Below are 17,848 nucleotides of genomic sequence, written 5' to 3'. Positions count from 1 at the left end.
AAAAATTTTAAAACCCTAAATTCCCCGATTCTCTCATTCATTCTATATATAGTTCCCCCGATCGTTCTCTTTCAATTCCTTTCTTATTTCTTGTTCTTTTCATCTTCTTTGTGGGATTTTTTTTCTTTTTTTTGCATGTTTGATTGTTTTGGTAGAAGCTGATCTTTAACAAACCCAGGCAACTCCAAATTCAGGTCTGATTTGTTAACATTTGCTTATCTCTCTATAAAAATTAATGTATACATATGGCTTAATGGTTTCGATCGTTCTATTACATGTCTCTGATTGTAATTTGATTATAATGCTTTGTGTGTGAGAGTTAGCGTCAGCGTTTTCATCATTTGTGAATTTTTTCCAATTGCGTCACTATCTTCTTCTTCTTTCCTTGTTGTTGTTGTTCTAGTAGACTAGTACCACTGTTTCTAATTTTTTTTGGATTCTGGGGTTTCACTGTTTACACTATTCAATTTGCTTTATTCAGTCATGTTGCGTGTGTTTTTATGCTCTGTTTGTTGACTGTGTGTTGATCAATCAATCAATCTACTACTACTGTTTTGGCTGGCTCCACAAGTCTCTTGATGTTTCTAGTATCTCTTTACCTACAATTCAACAAATGAAGGATAGTTAGTTTCTGTGTTGTTATTTTTTAGTTTTTCTGTAACAGCATGCCAAAGCATCGGAGGATGAAGCTTATGGATAGGGAGGAACAATCCTATGGTGGTGCTTCTGGAGAGTACCCTGACTTTGGTGCAATTTTCATGTCCAATAACTCCACGAGAAAGGAATGCCTTGGACGCGAGCTTTTCGGTTTGCCAATGAGGCAAGCCGGTTTTGTTAAACAGGTCAAAGCCGGAATGTTGTTGTTTTTGTTTGAATTCGAGAGTAGAGAGCTACATGGTGTCTTTCTGGCTTCCTCTGATGGTGCTATCAACATTGAGCCTGATGCTTTCTGCTCTTCTGGCAAACAGTTTCCTGCTCAGGTACTTGGGAGTTGGGATACACTTTCCTCCTTGAGTTTTTGTTATTTTTTGTGTCAAACATTACATTTTTTTGCCGTGATCTCATTTTCTTAGGTCAAGTTTACTGAGAAGTGGCGTTGTAGGCCGCTTCCTGAAAGCGAGTTTCGTCATGCTATTCGTGAAAACTACTTTACAGCAACTAAGTTCAATTTTGGACTCTCGAAGGCTCAGGTGTGTGTGCTTAATTTTCTCCAGTGAATCTTAACATCTCTGCTTTATTATGGTTATACTTCTCGAACTATCTTTGTTTGGTGGTCGTTGTTTATTTACCTTCTTATGTGGTCTGACACTCTGTTTGGAAATGTCATGTATAGGTTCAGAAGCTGTTGAAGCTGTTTAGCTTGAAGAAAGAAGATAGATCCAGGCTGAGGAAAACTGCAGTTGTAAAACCCACTAGAGAAGCTGAAAGGAATCTGAGAAATAGAGTTGGTGATCGCTGCTTTCGGAATTTTAATGCAGGAGAAACGGATGGAGATGTTGACTGTGAGTTTCCCTTCAGAGTTACTTCTGCAGGAGATGCCCGTGATCGTAGGCCAGCAGAAAATTATGGTTTTGAGGATGAATCTGGTATTGGCGTAGAGGTTGATTCAACTAAAGGGAATGAGTACTCTGGAGACACGTCTGGCATTAACCTGAATTATAGCTTTGGCACTGATGCTTTAACTAATAATTCTTTTGTTAATGATCGAAGAGTCCCGAAGAACCTGAGACACACTGCAAGTGGCTGGTTAGAAAACAAGTACAATGAAAAAGATGGTATCGCACAGTGGTCTAACGACGAACACCTTAAGTTTGAGGCAGTTCCAGTGGTTACTCCTCGTAGCATACCTTTAGACTTACCATATGGAACAAACAGAGGATACTATGACCCTTGTGAGCCTGGGATCATGGGAGATGCAACAATGACAAGCTCTAGGCATGATCTTGGTGCACCTAATGATGATTTAATTGGCTCAGCTTCCGTTCCAGCCAACTCAAATTATGATTTTGGAGAAGAATATATACCTGTTGGTGGTTATGTCAGTGACAACTTGCCCTCTAAGAACTCAAATTATGATTTTGGAGAAGAATATATTCCTGTTGGTGGTTATGTCAGTGACGCCTTGCCTTCTGAGACAGTCCAACCATTTTCTGATGAACATAATGGTACTAGCGTGAACACTAGTAGTCTGGAATATATTCCAATGCCTATTGAACATCATCGTCAATACCAAACTAACATTGGCATGTCTGGAGTTGCGGGTGCTGAATCTGAATCCAGAAATGGACATCTGCGTCATTATCAGTTTCCTGGTGACTTAACTTCTACAAGGGCCACTGAGAACATGAGGAAGGTTGAGAGGCTACCGTACCCCGACGACCGCATCTTTCCTTCATTTACTTACCCTTCATCATCAAGGGGTTTTTCTTCTAAGGACGAACTCAACAATGAAGTTCAAACATATAAACACCAAGAAGAATTTGGAGGTCATGTTTCTTATACAAACAAGACGGCTGTTCGGGGTTCCAGTATTTACCCTTCTTTTGCTTATCCTTCAACAACGGGGGATGGAGCTGATTTGTATGACAGAACTAGTAACAAAGGCCAAGCTTATCAACGGCATGAAGAATTTGGCGGTGATGCTTTTGACTCTAACAATAGGGTGACTCGAATGAAAGAGCGTGTTAATCATGCTGAACTTGGAAGAACTAAAACCAGAGAGAGTGTCTTCAAAAGGCTGGGTGTGCCTCCTTCAAAAGAACGTTATGCTGAAAAGGATACGTCTCCGGAAACTGAATCAGTCGATGATGTCATGGCCTTTTTAAACGACTGTCACAAAGTTTGGATGGAGAAAAAAAGATCAAATATGAGTACCTCTGAGGATTCTGGCAAACCGAAGAAGAAAAAGGAAAAGATTCAGAGAGCAGAGGTACTTGACAATGATTTGATCCACCCTTTTACTGAGACTACTCCAGATGATCTGTTGGATTGTGAAGGAAGTATGGAACAAAATGTTCAAAAGCTACCATTCATTAATTTTAAGCGCCGTAGCAAAGCTCCAAAGAGCCCTGGTGATCTAACTCAAGGGTGTAAAGAGAGCCCTGAAACCCCAGCTTCTCAGAACAAGAAAAGAAAGCTGCTGAGGCCAAAACTCATTGAAGATGACTCGGAAAAGGATAGAGGAAACAAAGATAATCCTATTCGAATTGTCTTGGCCTCGGAAAATGATAGAGGAAAAAATGAGGATCCTATTATTGAAAACATCTTGGCCTCACAGTCTGCTGGTGAAGTCCCCGTCCATGACTTCATTGGACGTAAGGAAGATGACTCGAAAAATGATGATAGAGGAAAAAATGAGGATCCTACTGAAAATATCTTGGCCTCACAGTCTGCTATAGAAGTCCCCGTCCATGACTTCCTTGGACGTAATGAAGCTGACTCGGAAAATGAGGATCCTATTGAAAATACCCTGGCCTCACAGTCAGCTGTTGAAGTCCCCGTCCATGACTTCCTTGGACGTGATGAAGATGGCTCAGAAAAGGATAGAGAAAACGATGGTGATCCTATTGACAATGTATTGCCCACACAGTCAGCTACTGAGGTTCCCTTCCATGACTTCCTTGGACGTGATGATCAATAAACGCTCAAATGGAGTTGGAAGTACTAAAGGACAGAAAATATGGCCTCTTCCAGGATGTACTTCTACAATAGAAGGTGCAGGTTGTTCCTTAGCTGTTGTGCCATTTAGTTTGTCTTCTTAATCATGTTGACTGTATAATATCTAGTACTAGCATAGAATCAATGCTTACATACTTTGGCAGAACAGCCATTTTGAGGTACTTGTGGATTTTTGTGCTCATGTCAAAAGCACAGGTTTGGTTCAGAAACTTTTTCTAGTGAATCTTGACAGGTAAAATACCTTAGATTTTGTAAAAGTCTTAAACTGACAAATGCAAAGATTCGACTTGATAAACCATATACAGGTTCCCGCAAGCTTCAAACTCAGGATAACAGACATTACTGTCTCTAATTTATAGCGTTTGGTCCAAAGCATCTATTCCTAGTAAGATCCCAAACCCACTGAATCAGAAACTTTCTTCCTTTAACTCCATTCACATTATACACATTCCTCCACCTATCCTTATACACGCTCCCCATATACCCTCCTCCTCCTCCTGACCCGTACACTCCCAAACATAAATCCGCTATCTCTGTCGGTGCCGTCGCGTCATCTCCTCCGTACCATCCGTTCAACATCGGGTTACTCGACACTTCCGCCAGCTCATGGGCTATCACACTGATCATCCCATCGATTCCCACCTCTCCGTTTGGTGGTTTCATCTTCTCTCTGGCTACAAACCCGCTTCCTGGAAATGGCTTAGGCTGCGCAAACGGGTACGCACACATTTCTGGACACTGCTTCCCACTGTTCCCGACCCAAGCGTACGGTACGGTTGCACCAACGATGCTTGCGAAAGTGAAGTAATGAAACCCGCAGATTGCTCTGCAGAACTCTTGCATCTCTACATCATCTGAGGTCAGAACTAAGTACAAGCCGTTTACAGCATTTAGTGGTAACTTGGAAGTAACGGCAGTCCTGATCAGAGACTGAACAGAGAAGCGAGTGAGGTGAGATCCATGAGAGTACGTTGAGTCGTGGAACTCTCCGGACAAGACAAGAGTGTCGGTTATGTTGGAACCTGTCTGGTCTCTGTATAGCCTCACTGTCTTCCACCAGTTCGAGACTGACGGGTACTGAGCCGGTGTCGGTGAAGAGACAGAGTAGATGAAGTCCCGGATTGTAGATTGGTGAGTTGGGTTCCATCGGCCGTACCAGATGATGTATAGACTCGTCGCCGGCGAGGATATGACCGGACCTAAGTGGTATTGAAGGTCGACGAGATCGGAGGAGCCTTCGTAATTCTTGCTCTCGTCGAAGAACTGTCCATTGGATGCAAGAGAGAATGAGAGGAAGAAGGAGAAGAAGATGAGAGAGATCATCATGTCGTTGGCTCTATGATTTGTTTAGTGGGAACGTTGGAGTGTTATTCTTATAAGGACTAGGGAGTGAGAGTTATTTACTTCTTTTTTTTTGGTCAAGTAATTTTAATTGGTAATCTTTCTATTTTAAGTTTTAACCAGCGACCATAGCCATAGAATTTGCATCAAAATGACTAGAAACGAGATAAAGTATATAAATTCAAAAGAAGAAGAGATTAGATCAGAAATGTCATGTCTTTTATGTCATAAGGTAGCTTTGATTTGTACATATGTAATTATGTGTGTTTTTCACAGAAGGTGTCGGTTAAGTACAACTTTTGAGCTTGATTGGTGGCACTGTTAGAGGCCACTTTACCAAAAAGTTTGTTTACCCACCCTAATGATTTCTTGTCAAAATAGATTCGTGCTGAAAAGCAAATGAAAAGTGGTCATTAGACTCATTACCATAATCGCATAAATTTTTATAAGACCCAAAATTGTAAAGCTTTTTCATGTTTAACCTAAACAGTTTCTTCACAAATCTAATACTTCTACTAAGTTTTAGTTTTTACTATATACCATTTTAATGATTGCACTCATCTTTGTAGTGACTTTAAACAATGGAAAGTCGTCATTCATTTAGGTATCCATTTGAATTGATTCACTCTTTTGACCTAAGTTTTAACTAAGACTCCTCCAGACTATTCAGTGTTAGTGGTTTTCTAATTGACCAAACCGGAAATCATAAGTCAAAATTCTAAATCATTATCTGGTTAATGTTTAATACCTTTCTTTAAATTTCATAAATATTTAAGGTTATACAATTTTGCTACATTACTTGGTCCCGCTACATCTTTCGTCCGCAAAGAATAATAATACTATGCACAATTACGACATAAAATTTTGGCGATTTACTCAAGTCGCCATTAAACCAAACTAAACCGGTTTTAGCTAAGAAAACTTTGGTTTCTTTAGTTTGGGCTCACCTAGATGCAACGATACGTTAACCTCTTCTTCGGAACTGTTCTTTAAATCGACGAGATCGTCTAGTTTGGGTTTCTCTTGCCCTTTAATGGCAGAAGTGGACTCGTTAACCGATATAGGAGCAATGAACACAAGTTCCTCTATTTCAGGTGCTGGCTTAATAGCTTCTTCTATATGAAACTCAGGTGGAATAAATGGCTCATAGCTCTCATCTTGTTTGTCTCCTGATGGAACAGGGTCGGGCGGGGATGACTGGCTAACAGTTGATTCAAGGGCTGTAACCGATGTGTTCCTCTGTACTCGGGCCGCTGCTGCAAAGTGTACAAAAGCCATAAAGAACAAGGCATGAAAACTTGGCAACCATTCTAATAAAAGATAAGGAAAAAGAGTTCCAAACCTTCAAGCTCATGGTTCGATGTGATGAGATCAAGCTCCAAGAGATCCAATAGGCGACCAAGATCCACTCCACTTGTCCAGTTCTCGGGTTCTTGACCGGCTATTAGTTTAAGTCTTCCTCGGTTGGCTGTCCCACCCCAAATGATCCCAACTGGTCGTGGCTTCTGACCATTTGGACCCGTTAAGAGTATAAGGCTTCCGCTGTCACCTTCAAGGTCAAAAGTTTGCTGGTTTTCGCCTATGACCAGAAAGTCCGTGAGGAAACAGATCCCTTTCTCGTCGTTGTATTCCAAAGCATAAGCCATTATGGTTCCGGTGGTATATCCAGAGCTTCTTCCAACTTTGACAACTTGTTTCCCAATAAGGCTATCAATTGGGGATTGCAAATCTATAACGTGCACATTTCCTATCTCACCAATGCCTTTTATCACCGTAGTTACATTGCTCGTGTTGAAATCTTCTGCAAATGGAATAAAGGCACCGTCCGCTCTCACAAATGTTTCTGCATTGGTAGATATGAAAGATGACCTGTATAGTCAGTATAAGAAGAGTGTCCGCAGATATGCTGGTTCCTGAACTGAACGATGCAGAGATTTGCCATAAAATTATAACTGGAGTACCTGGATTTGTGCCAGCAAATATGCCGTACCACTGATCATCTGTGATAAACGATGTTGCTCTCTCAACTGCACCGAGGTAGACACCCGGTCCAAGGCTTGGAGGTAAAGGATGAAACATTTTTTGGCTTGGATAATCCAAATCAACTGCGACATGCCGATTAGTAAGGAAACCAACCTGTTGGTTACCTGTTCTGCTTTTCACTATAGCTCCCAAGGTTCCATACGTTTCTTGGCTTGCAACCTACACAAACATGAAACAGAAACTGAGACTTTACAGTTACAGTTCTTAGAAGATGGAGGATGAAAAAAAGATGTACCTGAGAACCAGAGCCAATGCAGGGATCACTTCCTCTCAAACCATCTACAAGTTCATTATAAACCTGTTCTTTAGGTGTTGCAGCAGGAGCACCGTAATATTGGAATTCCACAACATCGACATCGCACCATACCCCTCCAGGACCCTATTAACGGAATGAATAAATCTTATCATATATGCTCCGGTAAAATTTCTGAAAGGCTGTTTATAGAATGGATAAACACAAGATAACTAAAACCTCGAGGGCAGAAGGAAGACACTGCATTGGACTTAACCATTGCCTATGGACTTTCCTAGCAACAAAGACAAGTATCGCTGGAATATTCGTTAGAACACCACGGCTAATTCGAAACCCAACTGCAGTACCAAGGCTGAACCGGCGCAGGATTTTACTATGAAACGCTCTAATGGTCATGAGCTCAAGCAAGGTGGTAGCTTGTTGTCCTGATGGCAACCTGCCAACAACTTCAGGTAAAACCCCTTTCTGGAGATTACCAAAGTAGTTAGCTCGGTCTTCCACAGCATCGTTAAGCCGGCTGAGAGTAGGCCAAGAGAAGTAAGGAGCATTGCTCTCAGCGTGCTGGATGTTAAGTGTAAATGGCTGAAGAGGAGATGGACTTGAAGATGATGATGGAAGACTCAAGTGATTGCAGTGATGATGATTTCTCTCTAAATCCAAAGCAGAATCCTCAGATTCAGAAGAAGTTGCTGCTTGGATAAATCTCTGACTCCAACCTCCCAAAGTCATCTCTTTTGTAAACAATGCTACTACTTACCTTTTCAGCTCTGTCACAAGAGATACAACACAGACTTCAGCTTCATAAATTACGACACTTTACACAAATTACAAGCAATATAACGAACTAATTAAGATAAAATCATCCCAAATTGCGTTTTATGAACCCTAGAACTCGAGTAACAATATAGAATTATACCTTGAAATTCAAAATTATAATCTTTTAACATAACACGCCAAACGCGCAAAAGGGCTTATATGAAGAAGAGAACCTAAACGAACCCAGAATCAAACATCATGAGAGAAGCCTAAAGAATTCAAATTTAACACAAAACTCGATACAGAGAAGATTCTCGAACTCACCGACAGAAGAAGTCGTTGGAGTAGCCGAGAGAACTTCATAGCGAAATGGGAGCTAAGACAGAGAATTGAAAGAGAGGTAGCTGCATTTAGATTGAGATATAAGTGATTGAGGATTACAGAGTAAATGGGAAGAAGAAGACGAAGAGAGAGCAATAGCTGCATAATAATAACAAGTTACTGTTGTTGATGGTGGTTGGTTGTGTTATACTACAGTACAGCGTTTTTTTTTTTGTCGACGCATGAATAAATTTGCTTATTATAATGTGTAAACCAATCAAATCTCTTTAAAATTGTTTTAAAATTTAATTTCTTATTCATTTACTTTATTATAAGTTTCTTTTTGCTGTTATGTTATTAATTTATGATTATCTCTTTTGAGCTTTTGAGATTAAAAAGAAAATTAATGGGAAAGTTTAGGAAAGGACAAGAATAAAGATTTTGTTTAGGTATTTGATAAATTGATAGAAAGCAGTACTACTATAAAAGATATGACGACAAAACAAAAAAAAAAAAAAAGATAGAATAAAAAGGCATCAAATCAAATATTTGGGTGCTCTTAGTCGAGTAGTAGTTGGAGTGTTGTTGGACCTAGGAAATGTTGCAAACTCGTTTTTTCTTGAGTTAGATGGATTCACACTAGGAAACAACAACCATATGCTTATTTGGTAAGCCAAAGGCTAGGTGATTCTAATGCCATGGTTAGTTTCTTCTTCTTAGCTTTATTTTTTATAGTCAAAACAACAACAATTTATCCCAAGACAAAAACAACAACAACAAAATTGCATCTCATTTTTTGGGATCAATGTTTATAAGTGACATGATGGGATGGGAAGACTAACCTTTAATCTCAAACTATGGTTTAGTAAGTTTTGAGACTTTGACATTATTCAAAAATTCTAGATGATACATTGTGTTATATCACATTTGACAATAGCATTAGGTAGTATTTTCCATATGAAAGTGTTTGTTATTATATTTTTTTTTCTAGAGCCTTAACAAATTAACCATCCTCTTGATAAGGCTAATATGATACTTTAACATTTTTTTTTATATAACCTTTGTTTGTAGTAGAGATTGTTATTTAAAGCTTCTTAAAATATCTTGTTCCGAAAAAAAAACTTCTAAAAATATCAATATAACTAAAAGATCTCTTAGATTTTCTCAAATATTATCTTTCCAATATTTATTAGTAGATTATATATTCAACCTGGGTTTAGGATCTTCTCAGGAAAAAGTAAATAAAACATTATCCCTTTAAAACTCGAACAATACTTGGGTTCACCCCTAGAGGTGAACCTCTCTATTCACTTCCTTATAAAATAAGGAAATAAAATCTGTATACATTATTATAAAATTAAAAACTTAAACCGCTTTTTAATAAACCCAAACCGACATATATGAAATCTAAACCCTAACCATCTCATTTGTGAATCCAAACCGACATATAATTTCGTTCTACTTGTAAAATCTAAATCCTAACCATCTCATTTGTGAACCCAAATCGACATATAATTTTGTTTTAATTGTGAAATCTAAACCCTAACATCTCATTTGTGAACCCAAACCGACATATAATTTTGTTATACTTGTAAAATCTAAACCCTAACCATCTCATTTGTGAACCCAAACCGACATATAATTTCGTTCTAATTGTAAAATCTAAACCATAACCACCTCATTTATAAAATCAAACCGACATATAATTTCGTTTTAATTGTAAAATCTAAACTCTAACCACTTCATTTGTAAACCCAAACCGACATATAAGTTTACTCTAGCCAAATATTTAACTTTCCTTAATTAAAAGTATACAGAATTTAATTCCTTAATTTGGATTGCTTTTTAATTTAATTTTAATTTATTTTTTAAATGAAATATTAGATGGAAGATTCTGATTGGTTGAGAGAAAAGGGGGTGAATGGAGAGGTTCACCCCCAAGTATTTTTCTTAAAACTCTAAATCATGCAAATTGCATAAAAATACAATATTTCATATAAACGTTTTTATTCATGTGCTAACATCTTCAACAACCTCTATCTTAGTAATCTGGCCATTGTTAAGTTCATCAAATACCAAATAATTAATATAAAAATGTTATGTTACATTGCTATATCTAGTTTTTAAAATTGCTATTGCTACTTATCATCAATTCTTTTTATATAATTAACACCTTTTTTATAAGATCTATATGCAATAGTTCATGTTTCTTCTTGTTTTGTTATTTTAGAGATTATTATTTTTTTAGTCCTACTTGTAGCTTTAGTACTATAGGTGCATTCAACTAAGTTTATCATATACTTTCAAACTTTTATCCAATTTGCCATATATCTCTTATTATATAAAGTTGGATTTTCAAAATTAATCATTTTATTATCTAAAGTTGGATTTTTATAGTTAGTCATTAACAAAATCATGACACGTATCAAGTATACTAATGAGATGTTGACACATGTCAAAATTATTATTTTTTAAAACAGCTAATTAAGAAATTAACATAAAATTTACTTGTTTATATTTAATAAAAATTCCTAAATAAAAAAAAATAACAAAAACTAATATATTTTCCATTGTACGCTAATTATATTATATGTAATTTCTCAGTTTGATTTTGACATATATAAGTTTTAAGAAACTTCTAGAAAATAGGAATATGAAGATCTTTAGAATATTCTCAAAGATTATATTTCCAGTAACAGCACTAAAAACTCAAAAAAAACTAGGTAAAAGATCTCCATTTTTTTAATATATATATTCACAAATACAAAAACAAAATGGAACGGATACGATATATTACTAGACAGCAAAGTTTGTGCAGAACATGACAACAAATTTGAAGTGAGACTTGTGATCAATCAAGGCATAGAGGATCTCCTTTAAATTTTAATTAAATAGATTAATTGAATTTGATTAATTAGAAAGAATTTTATAGATTTACTAGAATTAAGAAATTTATAGATAATATATGGTGAATTGGAGAATCCCGGTGATTAGCAACTCGGGTCGATTTTCATGTCTTTAAATTTAGAGGTTTAAGCCGCTCAGCATCTCTTCGATTGAGCAAACCTCTTCCGAGATGATACGACGCCGTTTTGTCTCGGAGCTCTCGACCGTTTCCACCAAATCCCAACTTTCTCTTGGGCATTGTTTGCAAACTTTTGAAAATTTTTGGGTTTCCAATTGTGTTGGACTCTTTATATACCTTCAGTAAATCTATAAAAAATTTTCCAATTAATCAAATTCAATTAATCTATTTAATTAAAATTTAAAATCGAATTGAAACTAACCTTGTGTTCAGTTGTTGATCTAAAGCCAATTTTTAAATCTGAATTGAAAGCCTCTCTTTGATAGATGTTTCGGTTTCCTCAAAACCAAAATCAATTTGGAAAAAAACTACTCTTTTTTTTTTTTTTGGCAACCTGGAAAAAAACTACTCTAAAAGTATAAGAAGATTACAGAATCTATCAAGATCTCTAGAATATTCTCAAAAATTGTATTTCCAAAAAAAAATTACTAAAAATCTATAAAAGAAAATTTAGGTAAAAAAATCTCCAATTTTTTATATATATTCTCAAATATTATATTTACAGTAAAACATCATTATTATAGTCTTGTAGATTTATTAAAACCCTAAATCAATATTATAGCAGTTTTCTTCATATATAATAATAATTAGAATAAGTAGAGGTTACAGAGCACTTTAACCACACAGAAGAGAGGCATGAGATGCATGCTGAGTGAGTGAAAGACAATTTACCAAACTGATTTTGTTTTGTTTTGCCTAATTACCCAATTTGAGTAGGCGACTCCTCCTCATATCTCCCGCTCCGGCCAATCGTCTCGTCATCTCCGCCAATTTGATTTCGCCTGGTAAAATCTCTCTACCCTTCTTCTAAGACGCAAGATTTGATCTTTTTGTAATCGCTTCCATCTCTCGTTTCACTGCGTTTCTGTTGAGAACTAGACAATGTAATTAGGCAAAAGTTGGTAATTTTGAGATTTGGGTTCAGTTTCTAGATTTTCATGGATTTAAGGGTTTTTTTTAGAATTCGTTCATATTGTGATGATCAACTTATAATATGCATTGCCAAGTGTATTCATTTACTTGATTGCAATCTCCTCTATATATGCATGTTGTGTAACTTACTAGGATGGTGCTTTTTATAGTTCATATTCTTCTATTACATGAGTAGGAATTGGAGATAGTAACATGGTACATTCAGAGTCATCAATACTTGATTCGTTGCGCGGTGGTAGTGAGTTTTCTAAGGAGGAACCAGCAACATCAGTTTCTTCAGGGAATGGTAGATACACTGATCCTCTTGGTAGGAGGAAGTCCAAGCGGTTTAAGGTTGCAGCAGAAAGCGAGTTATCACCTGATTGTGGAACTGTTTCCATGCGGCTCAGATCGAGAACTGTACAGAAGGAGGATGTCCTAATTGATACTCGCGAGAACAACAGGAATGTTTCTGATAATGACTTTGCTCCTTGTTCTGAAGCTGAGGTTGAGTTGATTCCTGGTGAAAACGTGGTCGGGCAAGATCGCTTGAAATCAGTTGATGTAACCGAGAACACAAGTGATCTAGGTATGGTGGAGGTCCATGCTCCAAGCATTAGCTTGCAAGAAGATGTGGTTCCATTGGAACTTGAGAAGTTGAAAGTTACAGTTCCAAAACCAGTTGAGGCTGCAGGTAGAACTCGTACTCATATTATCGGAGCTGTGTCTGGTGTTGAGGTTGGCGATGGATTTCAATATAGAATGGACCTGAACCCTATTGGTTTACATAGACCAAGTCAAAGTGGTATAGATTATATGAAAGACTACGACGGGGAACTAGTTGCCATGAGTATCGTATCATCTGGAGGTTATGGTGACGTGCTTGATAACTCGGATGTCTTGATCTATACTGGCCAAGGCGGAAACTTGGGGAAGAAAAATAAAAATAATGAACCCAAAGACCAAGAGCTTGTTAAGGGAAACCTCGCGTTGAAAAATAGTATACACAAAAAGAACCCTGTGCGGGTCATAAGAGGCTACAAGAATACGACGTTAAAATCATCACCTGCTGCAAAGAATTATGTTTATGATGGTTTGTATCTGGTGGAAGAGTATTGGGATGAAACCGGGTCTCACGGTAAGCGTGTCTTCAAGTTCAAACTCCGACGTATTCCTGGACAACCCGAGCTTTCTTGGAAAGTGGTTGAGAAAACAAAGAAAACGGAGTTAAGGCAAGTTCTTTGCAGTGTTGACATCTCAGGAGGGGAAGAGACATTACCCATACGCGCTGTGAATGATATAGACGACGAGAAACCTCCTCCGTTTATCTACACGGCTGAAATGATATATCCGGATTGGTGTAAGCCACTTCCTGCAAGGACCTGCGGTTGCACAAAACGCTGCTCCGAATCAAAAACTTGTTCTTGTGTTGCAAGAAACGGTGGAGAGATACCGTATAATAACGATGGAGCCATTTTAGAAGTAAAGCCATTGGTCTATGAGTGTGGACCACACTGCAAATGCCCGCCTTCTTGCTACATGCGAGTCACACAGCACGGGATCAAGATAAAGCTGGAGCTCTTCAAAACAGAGTCAAGGGGATGGGGTGTGAGGTCTCTGGAAACTATTCCAGTGGGAAGCTTCGTCTGTGAGTACGCAGGAGAGCTTCTTGAGGATAAACAAGCTGAAATACTTACCGGGAAAGATGAGTATCTCTTTAACCTCGGGGAGGAGGAGGATCCGTTCACCATAGACGCAGGACGGAAAGGGAACATAGGGAGGTTTATAAACCATAGCTGCTCGCCTAATATGTACGCGCAGGACGTGTTGTACGAATATGATGAAACCAGAATTCCTCACGTGATGTTCTTTGCACAGGAAGTTATACGTCCACTTGAGGAACTCACGTACGATTACAACTATAAGATCGATCAGGTACGTGACTCCAATGGTAATATCAAGAAGAAATTTTGCTATTGTGGTTCGGCTGAGTGTTCCGGTAGGCTCTACTAGTAATAATATGTTGTTACCATTTGTATTCTCTTCATTTTCTGCTTGATCTCCAGTTCTGAATAAGCAAAATAGTGGACAGCTTTAGCCAAGATTACAGTACACAATTGGTGTTGTGATGTTTAGATTCATTGTTTCATTCTTCAGTTAATTCCCTGAATCTCACCATAAGCCAAGTCTTATTTTTTCATACTTGCATTGTTATGTATTTGCAACTATTGTTTTGGTGCGTGTGTGTGTGTGTTTTTCTTGAGATTTGCTACTTCATTATGACACCTGAAACCACAGAAGACTAGGAAATACATGACGTTACCATCTGTCAAAATTGTTCGCTCATGATTATGAGGATTGAATCTTGATCATTTTGACAGAATTAAACAAATAGGAATGGTGATCGCTAGGCACCAAAGATAGCTAGCTCTCTTGTTTGTTTGTCCCAATCTCATCTCAGATTTGGTTTGATTGGGACATCATTATTGTTACTATTACTTAATTTATAGCTATGCATGGGATCCACTATGTTTCGTTACATTACATATACTTTATTGCTGATTCCAAAACTATTCACTCCACATTGTTTTTTAGCTTTTAAAGTACAAAAGGGTTTTGAGATCCATAAGATTTACTCTTGCATTAGGATAGTAGATAACAATTATGTGCATAGATAGGGATCATGATGTGTATTGTATGGGTAGCCATGAAATATATGGATAACGAAAAAGTGAAAAGCTACAACTTATCCATCCATTGAGATTCTCAGGGATTTGGCTGGTTGGCCTTTTGGTAGTCTCTAATTTTCTATAACCATATGAGTCCATGACTATGACCATGCTTATCATTACATCAGCCATATTTCAAGATATTAACTAGCAGTTACAACTGTATTTTTACTTTGACTTTAGGCTGGATACAAAAGTTTTTTACACACCACATCTAATTGAATTTTACTTGGGTCACTAATAAAAATCACAAATTCAATTGTTTTGGTCCAATCATTATCAAACATCAATTTGGGTAGGCCTCTCTACTTATGATAAAATCCCATTTTAAATTTTACAGTCAAGAGGACTAATGATTTCTGCAAAATAGATTAAGAAATTAATAACCGTCCAAGAAATTATTGAATGTTGCTTTTATGACCATCTTAAACGTTTCTTTTTCTGAAACTAGCCTTGCTAAATCTCAAGCCACTTATTACAAAATTCCAATGGGTTCACTGAATTTTGTGTGTTTGGAAGCATGCTAGCAATTTTAATTATAAATCGCTAAACTAATCATATTATCATTGGTTGTTGTTAATTAACAACCAAACCACCCAAATAAACCAAATAGAGACAAATAAATCAATACCCCATTTAATAAGAGACGCCATAAAATTTAAAACACCTGAAGTTTATGCGTTAGATTCATCCATTGAAAGCGAATAAATTATAAGAATCTTAGAGAATAAACTTCCTTATTAACTAAGGAGATTTGTTTTAATCATTAATTAATTTTCTGTCATCAAGGATTGGGTCAAACAAGTGGCAAAATCGATGGCATGTTGGTAAATAAGTCAAAACTCAGAGGTGTTTATTGGAGATCCTTTCCTTACCTTAGTTTTTCAAAAGTTCAAAATTAAGCTTTCTCCTTCATCTTCCTCCTCCTCTTGAAGCAGTTCAAGGAACAAAACAAAGAAAAACAGAGACTTTGATTTGAAAAAAACCCTAATTTTTCAAGAAACCCTCAATTCCAGACCATTTCTTCTCAAACCCTAAATCAAGTTTCAAACTCTTTATGTAAATGCATCTGAAGAATTCATCAGTAACAGAACGACGATTCATCGGGAAAGAAGATTCCGATCAGAGCCCAGATAACAATCCGCAAGATCATCATCTCACGGTTGATATCCCAATCTCGACTCCGCACAAAAGGTCTGTGGTGGCTCAACCGTCTAACATCTCCGCCGCCGCCGCCGATCGTTTCCGACGAGGACGTACAAGGGCACGATTGGGATCGGTTTCTTCATTTTCCCCGACGAATCTTTTCTCTTTCCTTTCATCGTGTCGTCCTGTGATTGTTCGGTTCTTGAGGAAGCTCTTACGCCATATCCTTAGAGCACGTTTGATTTGTTTCCATCTTCGTTTCTTGCTTCTTCTCGCTGTTCCTCCTTTATACGTCTTCTTCCTTGTCATCAACCTTCGTATCTTTCTTCGTCTCATCTTTGCGCTTATCGCTTTATCTTTCATCTTCTCAATCTCTCTCAGATTCGCTCTTCCTCACTTACCTTCAATTCGTCTGTTCGTCGCTCGATTGCTGACTTTTCTCCCCGCGAGATTCGCTTCCTCCTCTCAGCCGAGGAGCACGAACCAAGTTGTTTGGTCTATTGGGTCGAAGCCAGTTTCGGAGATTAATAAGACAAATTCAGGATCTTGGGTTCAGAAGTTTGGAAGCGATGATGTTTATGAAGGAGAGTTTCATAAAGGGAAGTGTTCAGGAAGTGGTGTTTATTACTATTCAATGAAAGGCAAATATGAAGGTGAGTGGATTGATGGGAAATATGATGGTTATGGAGTTGAAACATGGGCTAAAGGAAGTAGGTATCGAGGTCAGTATAGGTTAGGGCTAAGACATGGAATTGGAGTCTATACGTTTTATACAGGAGATGTATATGCTGGTGAGTGGTCTAATGGGCAGTGCCATGGGTGTGGTGTTTATACCTCTGAGGATGGAAGCAGATATGATGGAGAGTTTAAATGGGGTGTCAAACATGGCCTTGGTTGTTACCATTTCAGGTCAGCATTATTCTTTTTTTTTACTCTTCATTGCCTTTTTACTCTGGTTTGTCATTTGAATTTCTGGAATTTGGTTGTGCTTTGACTTGTGATGGTGTTCTAACTCCAAAATCACATACGCTGTTGACATAGTGTTAAGTGAGAATCTGAATCTTGATGTTGTATCTGGTTTACAAGATCTAGTTTCTTCAGACTAAAGTTGTGTAGTGACTTATGGTGGTGTATTAGGTTTCATGTATATGTTGCTTGTCTGAGTGTGTTTCCGACATTGAGTTCCATTGTTTGTAAAGGTTCGTGTAGTTTTCTTTCATAGTGGCCCTTGTTCACCTTTGGATCAATTGTGAATCTGTGAAAGGCTTTGAATTTGCTTTCGGCGATTTGATGAATAATTAGGCTTCTCTGTTACTGCATTAGCATTGATCTTAGGAATTTGCATGAAGCACTGGCTGGTCAAATGTGCTTTAGTTGTATCATGGCTTTACAGCTATATTTATCTTGGACTTATTGCAGAAATGGAGATTCATATGCTGGGGAGTATTTTGCAGACAAGATGCATGGTTTTGGAGTGTATCAATTCGGGAATGGGCATAAGTATGAAGGAGCTTGGCATGAGGGAAGAAGGCAAGGACTCGGTATGTATACTTTCAGGACTGGTGAGACACAGGCCGGTCACTG

At 37.7% G+C, this 17,848-nt stretch overlaps 5 protein-coding genes across 10 annotated transcripts in view; 3 read left to right on the top strand and 2 right to left on the bottom strand.

The window, feature by feature from the left end:
• LOC104786039 lies at window positions 7–3,709 on the top strand. 3 transcript variants are annotated; one of them, XM_010511353.2, is made up of 4 exons: window positions 7–194; window positions 665–980; window positions 1,074–1,190; window positions 1,334–3,709. In XM_010511353.2, exons 2-4 carry the CDS (start codon window positions 666–668, stop codon window positions 3,638–3,640), a joined length of 2,739 nt encoding a protein of 912 aa, XP_010509655.1. In that variant the 5' UTR covers window positions 7–194; window position 665; the 3' UTR covers window positions 3,641–3,709. The 3 variants fall into 3 exon arrangements, with proteins under 3 accessions (XP_010509655.1, XP_010509654.1, XP_010509653.1); XM_010511352.2 differs by having other exon boundaries at window positions 651–980; XM_010511351.2 differs by having other exon boundaries at window positions 7–980.
• LOC104786038 (protein EXORDIUM-like 7) lies at window positions 3,889–5,120 on the bottom strand. The gene has a single exon (XM_010511350.2). It carries the CDS (start codon window positions 5,002–5,004, stop codon window positions 4,027–4,029), a length of 978 nt encoding a protein of 325 aa, XP_010509652.1. The 5' UTR covers window positions 5,005–5,120; the 3' UTR covers window positions 3,889–4,026.
• On the bottom strand, window positions 5,758–8,550 carry LOC104786037. Of its 3 annotated transcripts, XM_010511346.1 has the most exons (7): window positions 8,396–8,550; window positions 8,232–8,304; window positions 7,535–8,082; window positions 7,298–7,441; window positions 6,981–7,221; window positions 6,362–6,862; window positions 5,758–6,275 (listed from the first exon to the last, which is right to left on the bottom strand). In XM_010511346.1, exons 3-7 carry the CDS (start codon window positions 8,042–8,044, stop codon window positions 5,932–5,934), a joined length of 1,740 nt encoding a protein of 579 aa, XP_010509648.1. In that variant the 5' UTR covers window positions 8,045–8,082; window positions 8,232–8,304; window positions 8,396–8,550; the 3' UTR covers window positions 5,758–5,931. The 3 variants fall into 3 exon arrangements, with proteins under 3 accessions (XP_010509648.1, XP_010509647.1, XP_010509649.1); XM_010511345.1 differs by lacking the exon at window positions 8,232–8,304; XM_010511347.1 differs by lacking the exon at window positions 8,232–8,304 and having other exon boundaries at window positions 5,758–6,272.
• On the top strand, window positions 12,108–14,550 carry LOC104786035 (histone-lysine N-methyltransferase, H3 lysine-9 specific SUVH5-like). Its single transcript, XM_010511344.2, has 2 exons — window positions 12,108–12,262; window positions 12,586–14,550. Exon 2 carries the CDS (start codon window positions 12,603–12,605, stop codon window positions 14,400–14,402), a length of 1,800 nt encoding a protein of 599 aa, XP_010509646.1. The 5' UTR covers window positions 12,108–12,262; window positions 12,586–12,602; the 3' UTR covers window positions 14,403–14,550.
• Window positions 15,973–17,848, top strand: part of LOC104786034 (phosphatidylinositol 4-phosphate 5-kinase 5-like) — a 3,376-nt gene continuing 1,500 nt past the window's right edge. The window contains exons 1-2 of one of the 2 annotated variants that reach the window (XM_010511340.2): window positions 15,977–17,173; window positions 17,684–17,837. In XM_010511340.2, coding sequence (XP_010509642.1) covers window positions 16,182–17,173; window positions 17,684–17,837 — 1,146 coding nt within the window. In that variant the 5' untranslated portion in view covers window positions 15,977–16,181. Of the gene's footprint in view, window positions 17,174–17,683; window positions 17,838–17,848 lie in introns of both variants that reach the window. The other variant, XM_010511341.2, reaches the window with a different exon arrangement.

This window comes from Camelina sativa, chromosome 5 (genome assembly GCF_000633955.1).
Source record: "Camelina sativa cultivar DH55 chromosome 5, Cs, whole genome shotgun sequence".
In the NCBI taxonomy this organism is placed as follows: Eukaryota; Viridiplantae; Streptophyta; class Magnoliopsida; order Brassicales; family Brassicaceae; genus Camelina; species Camelina sativa.
Note: the sequence above shows the minus strand (reverse complement) of the source record. Positions and strands in the feature narration are given on the sequence as shown.